This window comes from Podarcis gaigeae (genome assembly GCF_964106915.1).
Source record: "Podarcis gaigeae genome assembly, chromosome: 6".
Lineage (NCBI taxonomy): Eukaryota > Metazoa > Chordata > Lepidosauria > Squamata > Lacertidae > Podarcis > Podarcis gaigeae.
In genome coordinates this window covers 74,625,492-74,639,627 of record NC_139682.1, presented here as the reverse complement: position 1 = coordinate 74,639,627, position 14,136 = coordinate 74,625,492, and the positions used below count along the sequence as shown (strand labels likewise).

The following is a 14,136-nucleotide window of genomic DNA, read 5'->3' as shown; positions in this document are numbered from 1 at the left end:
ACTGAGGCAAAATCAACAGAAAAGTTTGGGAAAAATTAGTTCTTGAAGTAGGCAAAAGGGGGGGGGAAGGCCCAGTGTATTTCCCTCAGGTCAAAGTCAGACAATTTATGGAGTCTCTCCCCGTGCAAATAATCATTTTTAACAAAGAAATGCATATCAATATGCACAGAGATGAAACTCCAGGGTGCAGGGATCCTAAATAATTTCCTTCGGAAATTGTGCCTCAAAAAAACCCCTCAGGTTTCCCTTCCCCCTTTTAACTCGTGCTTCAAAGCCCAACATAGGGAAAGAAAGACAAATCCCGCTCTTTTTCTTTTTGTGTGTGTGCGCGCGTCCCATTTCTCTCGCCATCTCCCCCCACCCCACTCCGTTTGCCTTCTGAGGGCAAGAAATATACATCTACAAAAGCCCTCAGCCGCGCGGACTGCGCATGCCCGAGGCCTCTCGCGCATGCCCACTGAGAACAAAGGAGTTCCGCGGGTCTGATGGGGAGAGCGGAGCCTGCTAGATAGAGCGCTCGGCAACCTTCGGCGGTTTCCGTTGGGGCCCGGCCGCCATTTTCTCGCTCCCCTCGCTCTCTCGCTGCTCGCTACCTGCGCGGCTCCCTGCCCTGGTCGCCAGCGCTTTGTCCTGTTCGGCGATGGACGGGTGAGTGAGGGAAGGAGTGAGGGACGGACGCCGCCACTGCCGCCGCCATCGGGAGGAAGAGAGGGAGGAGAGAGTTGCCGCCGCCGCCGCTCCCGCCTCCCTTCTCCCCCTTTTCCGAGGGGGGCAGGCAGCGCATCCCTTACGTGTCAGGGGCGCTTCCCGAGCTCCTTCCTTCCCGCCTGCCGGGCTCGGGGCGTGAGGAAAGCCTCGGGGTCCCGGGAGGAGGGGAGAAGAGGGGCGTGTGTGGGTGTTTTCCTCTCCCCGGGGGGGAGGCGCCTGGCCAGGCGGCTGTCACTGCCCCGGTGAGGGGCGGTGGTTGGGGGGCCGGTCTTGCCTTTTGACAGAGGCCTGGGCCTCTGGAAGGAGGCCACCCCGCTGGGATGCTGGGCTAGACAAGGCCCCTGTGGGGAGAGGCCTCCCTTCTTTCCCCTGTTACATCCCCGCGACCCGTGGCATCCCCGCGTTCACACGTTACTGGCCCCTTTCCCCGTGGGGAACGCCCTTTTCTTCCCTTTCCTTGTCTCCTCCCTTGTCCCGTCCCTCCCGAGCTCACCCTTCCTCATTGTTTCATTTGGGTTAGGGTAACAGAGGAGCAGCAGCAGCGATGCCCCCCATTTGGGGCACAGGAAGCAGGAGGAAGGAGGCTCTTTTGTTTCCATTGGGGCCTTGTGTGTGTACATGCCACCTCTTTTCTCCCAACCTCCCAAGGTGGGGAAAAAAGATGCCTTTGTGTTTGCTGGAGACAAGGCAGACCAAGCCGAAGGAAAGGAAGGCAGGGATTGCAGGCGTCAGCCATATGGAAACAAGGCAAAGGGCCTCCCTCCATTGGTGGTGAGGAGCTTGGGTGGGCAGCTTGCGGACGTATCACAGGCAAGGCCCTCTTTTTATTGGAAGCTGGGAAGTCCCGCTTTCAGGGCCCTGCTCAGTGACAGCGTAAATAGAGGGCTGATTTTTTTTTTTTTAACTGCCTTCGCCAGACTTGAATCTGCTTTTGAAATGAAGCTGGCCAGCTCTTGTGTACATGATAAAATGGTTGCACTGGCTTTTGTTATATATATAAAAGAAATAAGATAACGACATGATGGTTGGCGATCGTAACAGGAGCATGACGAGCCCTGCTAAGACTTGGGAAAGTTAGTCAACTTCCGTGGCCCAGGCTTGCATGTAACTCAAAACCAAGCCAGTGGATGGGCAGCAGGGGGGATTATTATACGCACAAGTTGTATTCTCTTGAGCAGCTATTTGCTACATCCACATTCAGTGCCGGGTTCTAGTTCTAGGCTTTATGAAGTTTCTTGCCCTGCGTTGCTAAAATCCATTTGCTGAATTGCTTGTGCAACTCTCTGTTGACATTAAGGACATAAGAAGAGTCCCGTTGGATTAGGCCAAAGGCCTATCTAGTCCAGCATCCTTTTCTCACATTGGCCAACAAGATGCCTGCAACATGAGGGCAGTACTCCTATTTCACTCTTGTTCCCCAGCAACTATTATTCAGAGGTGTGCTGCCTCAAATTCTGGCGGTAGCATATACAGTCATACCTTGGGCTGAAGTAGCTTCGGGATGAATATTTTCGGGTTGCGCTCTGTGGCGATCCGGAAGTAATGGAGCGCATTATTTCCGGGTTTCGCCACTTGCGCAGGCACTCAAAATGACCACGTGCATGCGTAGAAGCAGCGAATCGCGACTCACAGACGCGGGTTGCGTTCGCTTTAGGATGCGAACGTGGCTCCAGAACAGATCCCGTTCGCATCCAGAGGTACCACTGTAGTCATTATGTAGCCATGATAGCCTTTTTCCCCCATTAACTTTTCTAATACCTTTCTGAAGTAATCATCACATTTCATAGTAGCATAGTGTTAACTATGTACTGTGTAAAGAGTTACAGTGGTACCTTGGCTCTCGAATGACTTAGTTGTCGAATAAATCGGCTCCCGAACACTGCAAACACGGAAGTAAGTAACCCGGTTTGCGGACGTTTTTCGGAAGCCGAATGTCTGGTGCGGCTTCCAATTGAGTGCAGGAAGCTCCTGCAGCCAATCAGAAGCCACACCTTGGTTTTCGAACGGTTTTGGGAGTCGAATGGACTCCTGGAACGAATTAAGTTCGAGAACCAAGGTACCACTGTACTTCCTTTTGTTTATCCTGATTTCCCCACCATTCAGCTTCAGTGACTCCAGACTCTAGTTTTGAGACATGGAAAATAACTTCCTCTACATCTAGTTTTATAAGCCTGGTCTGTTGGGCTTGATTAGATCTGCCTAGGTCGGATTTGCTCTCTTGTATGTGGTTTTACAGTTGTAAAGAAAACATGAACAAAAGGTATTCTTTATCTTCTTTGGCTCCCATTATCACCAATCCAAGTTTGGTTGTATGTGTGACACCGAGGTAGTTCTTGCTACCTTGTTACTTCAGTATGTCATGAGTAAGTCTAAATTATTACAAGTAAGCATTTTAATGCCAATATATTTAAAATATATTGAATGTTTGGTTTCAAAGAGAATTCCTTTCTTATTAGAAAAGAGAAATAAAAGTGAATTCCCCCTTTAAAAAATTTCTTTTCTTTTTCAGCATTGTCACTGATGTTGCAGTTGGTGTGAAGGTAGGTTATGAATTTAATAAATAATCCCAAATTTGGTATGAAATGTTAATTTGTAATGTTGACTATTTATCCCGGTCACTTTCGGTCAGAGGTGCCAGAAGCTTTTTCTGCTTCTAGTACACTGTATGTGGATTGAATCCTCAGCCCCACCCACAAAAGAGGGACCAATCTGCAAATAACTTGAGTATGTTAATTTATATTTATAGATACAAATTTAGAAATAATTACTGTAACTTAAATAGAAATTGAATATATTTTGCCATAGTGGGGAAAACTTTAACCATGTCAGGTGACCTGGTAACCCTATGTGAATTTGATTGTTTGGTAAGTATAAGGCCGTGATGGGAAACTTCTTCTTTCTATAAAGGGTCATTGATCCACCCAAAAAAATCATTTTGGGAGCCATACACAAATACAATGACTGACTGATAGAATGTCAACAGATGGAGCTTTTCCCATAATTTTATTCTATCCCAGAAAGGGCTTAACCAGTTGGATTTCTGCCTGCCATGCAGCTTTTAAGAGCACAAGAGCACTGCTCTCCTCCAATAACAATCCTAAAGTATCCAAAGAATACACGTTTCATGAGTCTGAAACTGGCTATATTTTTGCAGGTCTTTTGTTCAATTTATCTCAGTCTGGCAGCATTCTGACCAAGGCCAGGCAGGATATTTCAAATGTGGGTATCAAAGGAGATTTAAGATTTACAGCAACATAGGTTCAATTTCCTGTGCTTGGATAATTCAATATGTGCAGAGCAATCTGTAAGGGTCGGTGGGGGACATAACTGAAAGTGGATGAACTGCCTCTTTCCATGCCCGGCCACACCTGTGGTCTTTTTTTCCCTTTTCATTTTTCTGCTAGTTGTGTAATTTGTCCCATGTTCCAGGTGTGTGTCAGGGGAATGGAGGAGATGTGGATCCACAGCCTCTTCTGGAATGCTTTCTTTCTGCACTTTCCAGTGTTCATGCTCTGTCAGAACAGAACTGGCTACGTACCTTTCCCTTACCTTATACTGGAGGCCTAGGAAATCACATCTCCCTCTCCAAGGGCAGACCTCTCTGCCCTCATAGTGAAAAACCTGATGGCTCCCTGGGCCCTTTTGTGGGCTGCGTTGCTGGATTGGTATAATCCATGCTCTCACAATAACAGTCCACTGCCCTCTCCTTCAGTATATATGTGTGTGTATATACTGGTGATGACATACCCTTTGCAGGGTAATTGTTGTAGGGACTGTGTGACTTAAGTGGAACTAGAATTGGAGAGTTTTTAATATATGTAATGCAGAGTTCATAAAATAGGACTGAAAGGATCTAGATTCTAGCTATATTATGAACATTGCAAAGGTCTAGGATTCTAATCACTGACCCAAAGGTAGCCATAATGTTCTCAGTTTCTAGACCGCAGACTGGAAGTACAGTCATACCTCACGTTATGTCTGCTTCATGTTACGTTCTTTCATGTTGCAACCCGGAAGTACCAGAAAGGGTTACTTCCAGGTTTCGTGGCTCACGCATGTGCAGAAGCACAAAATGACGTCATCTGCATGTGCAGAAGTGGCGAATTGCAACCCGCATGTGCGCAGATGTGCTGCTGCAGGTTGCACTCTTTTCATGTTGCGAACGGGCCTCTGGAACAGATACCGTTCGCAACCAGAGGTACCACTATATGTTGTAGATTGTGCACTCATGTCTCCTTTCTTTTGTGGCTTGCTTTTACTGTGGTATTACATTACATGTGTGATTCTGATATTGCCAAATTGTGGTTTGACATTACATGCATGAGCAGACACCTCCAAGTCACCCTCCTGCTTCCCTTCATGTGTCATGATTTCTTTACTTAATCCTGGGTTTTGGATTCTCCACAAACTGCAGTTTACCATTTAATCCAAACCCAAGCTATGGTTTGAGCAACCAAGGACCAAACTATGGTAATTGGTATTGTGTGCCTTCTTCTACATGGAGTATTAAATGATGTGAGCTAACCTTATGTATGAAATAGTAATTATGTAGCATTAGTGTTAAACCGGGTAGCTCTTGTATGCAAGCTTTGAAGTGGGTTTGCAAACCCTGGTTATGAAGGATTCTGGTTAATGTTAATTATGTATTTGCACCAATGTAACTGTAATGTTACATCATAGCAAAAGCAGGCCATGAAATGGAAAGGGGAATTAACATGGAAGATGGGAACATGTAATCTCAAAGAATTCTCACAGGGATAAAAAACATGCTTGCACTGGACCTGCAATAAGAATTTTCAAAACTGTCTAATCTGAGAACAGATTATACTAGGAGAACAGGTAGTAATAACCTTGAATTTTGGGGTATTTGAGATCCTGGTTTATTTTGGGTAGTCTTGATTAAAAACACTACTGCTCTGAAACAAGGAACCTGTAAAATTGTAAATTCAGATTAACATGGGGTAAAGGCTAGGTGCTTTGTACTTTATACTCATATACCATACTACATCAGTGCTTGAAAAACGGTGGTGGTAAGAGAAAGAATTAAGCAACAATGTACCTCTGAACATACATTCAGTATAGGAATTCGTTTTCAGTATCAGAATTGCTTTTGAAATCCCTTCACATGCAAATCACTCTTATTTTCCCTAGCTTCCTTTGTTCTTAAATATTTGATAGCCAGACACCCTTTAGATCCACTGTAAATTATTCATCTACCAGTGGATCCTGAGACGTCTGCTACCCCATACCTGACTTAGATAAAGCTTGCTATGGTACAGTGCTGTGCTTATAAAATGAATATGCCTTTCTTTTGGGAGCATGTGAACATATTTGGACCAGTAACTGGAGTAGAATCTCTCATAGCTAAGCATATATACTTTGAAAATGGAATTGAATTCTGGGAGCACCCATCTTATATTCTTCAACACAACTGCCTCTAAGAAGAATATAAACTGTCATTCTTCCAGATGGCATTTTGCCTTTTGCGGAGTTGAACTGACAATTTTGAGGAGATAGTTTAATTTGTCAAAAGCATCATTGTTGATATCAGCACAGTTCTGGTCAAAGGACTGTCTGGCTTGCTGCCTGCCTTCTTCAGCAGAATAAGCATGTCATTAACCGTGCCTCTTAACTGGAAATGACTTAAAATAAAGCAATACATATTAACTAATAACTTATAAGAATACAATGGTAGTGGGAAGCAAAACATTTCCTGGCATGCTTTGTAGTTGACCAGCTGACTGACATCAAAAAACCAATTAATTGAATGGAGCTCTGTTGTTAAATGGCTTTTCATAAAGTGAAAATTGGGCAGTGCAGGTTAAAAATCTGTCTGGCTTTATGGATTCATTGGGCGCACACATCTTTCTGAAATTATCACAGTTTTCTTCCTCAAGGCAAGTCATACAGTTTAATTTGTATGAACTTTTCTAACTAGAGCTATAGACAAAATTTTATAGGCCCTAAATGAGTTGTGTGAATATTCTAGAACATTTCCAAAAGCATGAGTCTAGGATGTACTTTTTGTGTACCTAACAACCTAATCTTGCTGTTCCTCCTTGGAACATGTTTAAAACGGCTAGAGCTGGATATGAGTTTGGGCAACGAAGTCTTAGAGGAGGGACTGTATGGGCTGGGGGGAAAGCTGGCCTTTGTTAGACTGATTTTGGTTTAGGGGTTTCCATCTGGCAACCTATTGGCTATGGTGATGATTCCATTTTTTGCCTGCAAAAAGCACAAGAAATTGCTGGTTTACAGTTCTGCTTTACAAAATGTATATTGCCTATTCCAGTTATCAGTATAGGAATTGCTGTTTGAATAGTAGCTGATTATAGGTTTTGCTGATTTATGTGGTCCTTGCTATAATGGGACAGGTATATTTGTACAAATATACAGTGCTTCACCATATATTCTATTGCAGTTATTTCTGTTAGTGAAACTAGGCTATTAGTTTTGTAAATCCATATTTGACATGTAGACTGAATCACTTTTTGTTTGAAACCACCTAGGCAGATTTGTTTGGAAATATTTGGAACACACAACCCATTTGATTTTTTAAAAAATATATTTTTGAGGCATGGGAGATAATGACAAGAACTTTATTTCAAGGAAGATCAAAATCTGTACTGTGGAAGTATATGAAAATATGTTTCAGGTCCAGGTTTCCATTCAAAAAAACAACTTATCTAAATTATTGGAACTCTATAATCATAGTATCTTTTTTGTTAGGCAATGAAATGTTGTACAGTGGTGCCTCGCAAGACGAAATTAATTCGTTCCGCAAGTCTTTTTTGTCTTGCGAGTTTTTCGTCTTGCGAAGCACGGTTTCCCATAGGAATGCATTAAAAATCAATTAATGCGTTCCTATGGAAACCGCCTTCAGACCAGGTCCGGGGACAGTCTGTCCCCCGACCTCTTCTGAAGGCCGGCGGGGGGCGAAAGTCTTTGCTTTCCCCCCCTGCCTGCCTTCCCGGGAGAGCGGTTTCTCCGCTCTCCCGGGAAGGCAGGCAGGGGGGAGCAAAGACTTTTGCCCCCCGCCGGCCTTCAGAAGAGGTCCAGGACCTCTTCTGAAGGTGGGCGGGGGGCAAAAGTCTTTGCTCCCCCCGCCTGCCTTCAAAAGCCATCCGGGATAGCGGGAAGCGCTTCCCTGCTATCCCGGACTGCTTTTAAAATGCTGGCGGTGGGGAGCAAAGCTTTTCGGCCCCCGCCGGCCTTCCTGGACCTCTTCTGAAGGCCGGAGGGGGGGGGAAGGCTTTGCTCCCCACCGCTAGCATTTAAAAGAGGTCCCCGGAGATTTCCCTATGGGCTTTCTTCTTGCGAAGCAAGCCCATAGGGAAATTCGTTTTGCGAAGCGCCTCCAAAACGGAAAACCCTTTCATCTAGCGGGTTTTTCGTCTTGCGAGGCGTTCGTCTTGCGGGGCACCACTGTATGTAGTCTACAGAAAGCATTAGGAGGGCAGCTTAAATGAATAAGAATTGATTTACTTACAGTTGTCTGTAACGAGATACAACTTATTTTATAAATGATTTTTTTCATATCTATATGATCACTGCCTGTGAGCATTATAGAGCAGGTTAACAAAAAACCATCACTTTTCCTTCCTAGTTAATGGCTCCGGAGGCAAAGTAATATACAAAAATTACTTTAACCTTCAAAGTTATTTGACTACTCTCATGCCTTTCATAAGAACTTAAGAACCTTGCTGGATCTGACCAAGGGCCCATCAAGTCCAACCTTCTGTTCTCAAAGCTGCCAATCAGAGACCAATGGGAAGCAGAATATAAACAGGAGAACACTCTGCCCACTTACGTCCCCTCCTCCATAAATTGATTTGCCTAATCTTTTAAAGCTGTCCAAATTGACGGCCATCATAATGTCTTATGGTAGTGAATTCCTTAGTTTAATTATGTGCTGTGTGAAAAATTACTTCCCTTTGTGTGTCCTGAATCTTCCAACATTTAGCATAATTGGATGACCCTGAGTTCTAGTATTTATGTGAGATGGACAAAAACGTCTCTATCCACTTTTTCCACACCATGCACTTTTCCACACTATGTCCTCTGTTTGCTTCCTTTTTTTCTAAAGCTAAAAAAACTGCTGTAACTTTTTCTCATAGAGTAGTTGCTCCATCCCTGGAGCCATGATAGTCTGTTGCTGTAAAAAGAGAAAGAACAAAGACTCTTGTGGGACCTTAAGCCATAATAAAATTGTTAGTCTTTAAAGTCCAGTGATACTCGTTTGTTTTTTTAAATAATTTTTGTTACCTTTTTCTGCACCTTTTCCTCTTTTCCTTTTTGAGGTGTGGCAAACAAAACTGGACACAGTATTCCCAGCATGATTGCACCACAGATTTTTTTTTTAACGCCTTCTGTATTTCTGCAATGTTCTTTAATGTGTAGAAATGCCCTAGCTAACATGTTACTATTCTTATTCTTATTCCAAAGTTAATGGCTTAATGAGGTGATAAGGTTTTGAATACTTGGGAATTCAAAGTTTTTCTTCTTCTTGCTATTCAAAAACCTAAATGCCTGTGTTATGCTTTCCTAGTAATTAAAGAGATTAAAGGGTGAGTCATCACTTGACCTACTATGATAGGCTCAGAGAATTGGAGAGAATTTATGGCCCTGTTTCAGCTATGTGGACAGATGGCATAAAAAAAAAATCTACTGTGGCAAATCTAGAACAGATATTTTCTCTGTAGGCCTAGGAGACAAGAATGTCCTGCTAAAATACTACATATTTGTGGGTGCAAGGATAAGATTAATATTTGTAGAATCAGATCTTTGACTGTACCCAGCGTATTGTTGGCACTAGTTAGCTACCTAACCAACTTTATTAATATATTATGGTGCTTAAGGAAGGGAATACAATTTAAATTTCCTCTCTTTTGGGGATAAATTTCAAGATATGGAGGTGTTTAGAGGCATACAGCCTAAATTCAGCCTGTCTGTTCAATTCCATGCCTCTCCTGACTCATTTATGCTTATCAAAGAGAGGGTTGACCAGCTGGATTCAGGGAGTGATTAATATCTCTTTGTGAGAAGAAATAGTTGCAGTCATTTTGAAGGAGGTGGGTTTGAGGCCATTTCCAAAGGAACACTTTCTAGACACCAAATATAGTCATGATTGTTGTTCAAATAAAACATTCCCTGTACTGGAAAGGTTGTCTATGGCTAGAGGGTGTGACTGTAAAATTCAGGCATAGTTTTAATGATGATGAAATAGATTGACTTCGGTATAGCTTCTGGCTTGTCATCAGAACTAAAACTGCATTGGTTGTTATTTTATATGAACTTTATTAGGAGAAGGAAAAGTGAAGTGTGATCCTGCTAATATGTCTGGATCTCTCAGCAGTTCTTGATACCATCAAACATAGTATACCGCTGGAGGGGCTACCTAGTTTTGGAACTGGAGGGGCTATGATTCAATAGTTTGCTTCCTGCTTAGAGAGACAGTTCCAGAAGGTGGTGCTGGGGGGTATTGCTCTGACCCATTGCATCAGTATTCTGGAGTCCATTAGCACTTCCTTTTGTGCCTTATGCTCTATATAACTTTGGGTAAGGGATTATCACCAGGCTCTTTCTTCATTTTATCAAGGCATGTGAGATGACACGGGCATACTGAAGAGAGTAGTAGTTTGCATGAAATTTAACAACCTAAACTCCGTTCAGACAAGATCGAGGTGCTGTTGGTAGGTGGTTGGTATGACCGCTAATGCGGTGTTCAATCTCATTTGGGATTGTGCTCCCCCAGGTGGTGCCCTCCAGATGGTTTGGACTAAAACTCCTGTCATTCCTAACTATGAACTATGCTGGCTAGGGCTTTATGGAAATGGGTGGTGAACCTGTGATCTGAGGATTAATCTTGGCTTTCATATTTGGCCTGTGGACCCCCCCCCCCCATTATTGTGTGGTGATTAATCTCCCTTTCAAGAGATCAAGCAGGTAGTGGCTGCTGAGCTCTAGGGCATTCCTGAGTTATCCTGATCTTCTAGATGTACTTTATTCTGACCTCTGCTTCATTTTTGAGACAGTTTGGTGGATGATTAATGCCAGGGGAAAGCATCCTTGTTGATTTTGCATAACCTCAGAGTCACATTAGATACCATTACCAATTACATAGTTTTGGATTGCTTGTCCTGGAGGAGTTTTCCGGCTCAGTTTTGAGTTATACCAGAATCTGTCCACCAAGAAGGAACTGAAAGTGATGGTGGGATACTGTAGCTCAGTATCATGGCATTTACTCTATGGTGTCCTTCATGGTTTTGTTTTGTGCTTTGCACTGTTCAACACATTCATGAAACTACTGGTAGAACTCATTTTGATTGATACCATGCTCTCTCTCATTTCTTTTCATTAAATCCAAATGTAGGCATAGGTGTCCTGAATACCTACATAGCATGCTCATTAGTAAACTGACAAGACAAGAGAGAAGTGTCATTAGCTGATAATGGCATATCTTTCCATGGGAGCAATATTGAACCTGTTCTGAATTGGGTTGGCTTCTTGAAGGATCAGCTTCACACTTTGATGTTATTTTACATTCAGCATTGCTGCTGGATGCATAGGTGACATCCATAATGTGCAGTGCCTTCAACCAACTTCAGTCGTATTTGGTGTACTTATGCTTCCTTTTGAAAACAGTTTGGAAATTCAGCTGATGCGAAATGTGAAAGTGGGGCTGATTACTGAGGACATACGCCAGTCACAAAAACATCACTAGCTATCACTTTACTTTGGGGCTCATTTCTAAGTGATAGTATCCACATGGGAGGCTTTGTGAATAAGTTAATTTAAATTATTATTGAAATGAGCAAGAAGAAAAGTTGACTTAAATCATTGCTTTGAATTAAGATTTTCATTGATATCTTCTTCATATATTTCCTAAACAGGGCTCCAAGAAAATAAATATCCAGGCAATTTTGTTGATTCATAATTTCCTGCAATGAGAACATAATCTGTGACTGCTTGTAACATATTTATATTAATTGCCCTTTGAAGTGAATTAGTTTTCTTTTTACATAGAAACAGACTTTAATTCGATGTTCTTGTTTGAAAGTAGTGCTAAATAATGGTTTAGAGCTACATTCTGACTTTAGCCTTAGTTTTAATTATGGTTCATTGGTCCAAGATCGGTTTGTAAACCACCTTTTGAAATTTACTTGTTTGGACAAACTACTGTGATTGCAACATGAGAAAGCAGCAAAAGTATATACTTTGCCACATTTCATATGCATTGCAAGAAATTGATCTTAGTTTACAAATTTAAGGGTAACTTGACCCTTTATGAAATATATCTTTGGGATATTTCTTGTTATCTTTCCAGTGTGTCTGAAAAGTTCATTTTGAAACTGGAAAAGACCCAAAAGCAGATGGGACCTAAATAGCTATATTAGAAATCATAGCAAAAAAATAATAATAATCAGGTTCCTTTACAAATATCATTTTGATTGTAAATAGATATTATTTTTTTCATGACTGTTGCAAGCTAAGGATGCTAACTGAAGCTGATGCATTCTTAGTTTTTTAAAACATTTTAATCTTTCCATAGGCTGTTGAGTAACTCTTGCTGTCTTTACAAGTTATGTGCAGTTTTCAGTGAAGAAATTGTCTGGATTGGATGAACAATTGTATGTTAATAATTTTAGTTTCTTTTGACTGGCCACCTGAAAAGAGTGGTGGAGGAAATCTGATAAGTCTTCGTTCACACATCACCTTAAACCATAGTTTAAAACAAACTGTGATTTAATGTGAACAAGCTCTATGCTGTTGCATGATGCTCAAAAGTTCCTGAGGTTCTCATTTCCCATGCCTGAACCTGAATTTGTGCTTTGTTTCCCTCACCAAAAAACCCCCACAAGCAGTGAGAAGTTGGTTACTGCTTCTGGTTTGTTTAGGGGGAAACAAACTAGGAGTCTTAATTTGGATGACAAGCCAGGCTCTGGTTTGTTTTTGTCCATGTCATGGCAAGAGGAGGGGAGGAGTACTCAGGAATATTTGAGTTGTTTCCACTAGTGTGCTTCTCGTTCACATTAAGCAATAGTTTGTTTTAAACTTTTGTTTGATGTGAATCAGGCCTCTAGGTTTCCTAGATACTCATTTTTTTTTTAAAAAAAAGATATTTCAAACTTACATGCTTAATATTAGTGTTTGCATTTTTAATGGCAAAGTGCTTACTGTTTCTTTCTTTTTAGAGAGGATCTGACGAGCTTCTTTCAGGCAGTGTACTCAATAGTCCGAACTCTAACATGAGCAGCATAGTAGTTACTGGTAAGTGATGCTTTTTGAAAGGAGACTTTTTTCATTGTAGCATCAAAATGTATCCATGTTGCAGAAGAAGTATGGACATCTGGACAAACAATGTTTATTATGCCTTCTTAGGATCTGAGCACTGAAGTTTTTAAATATCAAATGCCTAATACAATAATACTTGTAAAAAAATAAAATTCTAATGCATGAGTTTCGGAGTTGCCCAGAGCAGAACTACACCAGCTGGACTTTCACGTGGGCAGAATGGGATGGGGGGTGGTGAGACAATCTTCACCAATTCCTTCTGTGGCTCCCTATACCTTTCCCCCTAAAAATTTGTTCTGGAGGGTTGGGGAACCCTCTGTAATACTGTGGGGAGGAGGCATAAAGGACTGCAGGGGAAAGGGAGAATCACTGGACATTACCTCCCCCATCTTCCACCAAGGAGCCTCCATTGGATCTTGGTCCCTTCTTTAAATGATAGGAGCTCTTATTCAGGTCCGAGTCCAAGCCTGCATAACTTTAAAAAAAGGGATTCTCACAGTTTATTTTTGGAGAGGGACCTTCCGTCAGGCAAGGAAAGACTCATGCAGGCATTTGCACTTTCTGCCTGTCTGCACTGTGTCATCCAGCCAGGATCTGTTTTTATATCCTGTGTTTCATTTATGTCAGGAGTGCCCAAACATTTTTCAAAGAAGGCCAGATTTGATGAAGTGAACACACGTGAGGGCCGACCATTGTTGAGCTTTTTAAAAGGATTTTACCCCAGGAGCTGGATTAAATCGCCCGGCAGGCCGGATTAGGCCCCCGAAACGGATTTTGGACATGCCTGATTTATGTTGAAACCTCTCACCCACCCGTATTTTTTTCAGACAGGTTTGTTTGCTTTAGGAAATCAGAGCAACACATGTCGTTTGCACCAGATCTCCTATTCCTCTTTGCAGGTTACCTCTCCATCCCTAGGTGAAACACCATTTCAAATAACGAAGTGTTATAAAGTTTGCTCTGGTAAAAGAATGGCTATATCCTATTAGTTTGGGTGGCTTTTTGAACTACTGATAGTACTACTAATGTCCATAACTATTATACCTGGATGTAGCAGGAGAGGAGGGGGGAAATACAAGCCCCCTCGAGCAATCAGGCCAGGATCAACTGTCATATGTCTCCTTCCCTCCAAGG

At 42.3% G+C, this 14,136-nt stretch overlaps 1 protein-coding gene across 7 annotated transcripts in view; it reads left to right on the top strand.

The window, feature by feature from the left end:
* The first annotated feature begins 455 nt into the window (after positions 1 to 455).
* Positions 456 to 14,136, top strand: part of PTBP2 (polypyrimidine tract binding protein 2) — a 49,008-nt gene continuing 35,327 nt past the window's right edge. For 3 of the 7 annotated variants that reach the window (XM_083743457.1, XM_083743456.1, XM_083743454.1), the window contains exons 1-3: positions 465 to 648; positions 3,218 to 3,248; positions 12,903 to 12,978. In XM_083743457.1, coding sequence (XP_083599583.1) covers positions 641 to 648; positions 3,218 to 3,248; positions 12,903 to 12,978 — 115 coding nt within the window. In that variant the 5' untranslated portion in view covers positions 465 to 640. Of the gene's footprint in view, positions 649 to 3,217; positions 3,249 to 12,902; positions 12,979 to 14,136 lie in introns of all 7 variants that reach the window. The other 4 variants (XM_083743460.1, XM_083743459.1, XM_083743455.1 and 1 more) reach the window with 3 other exon arrangements.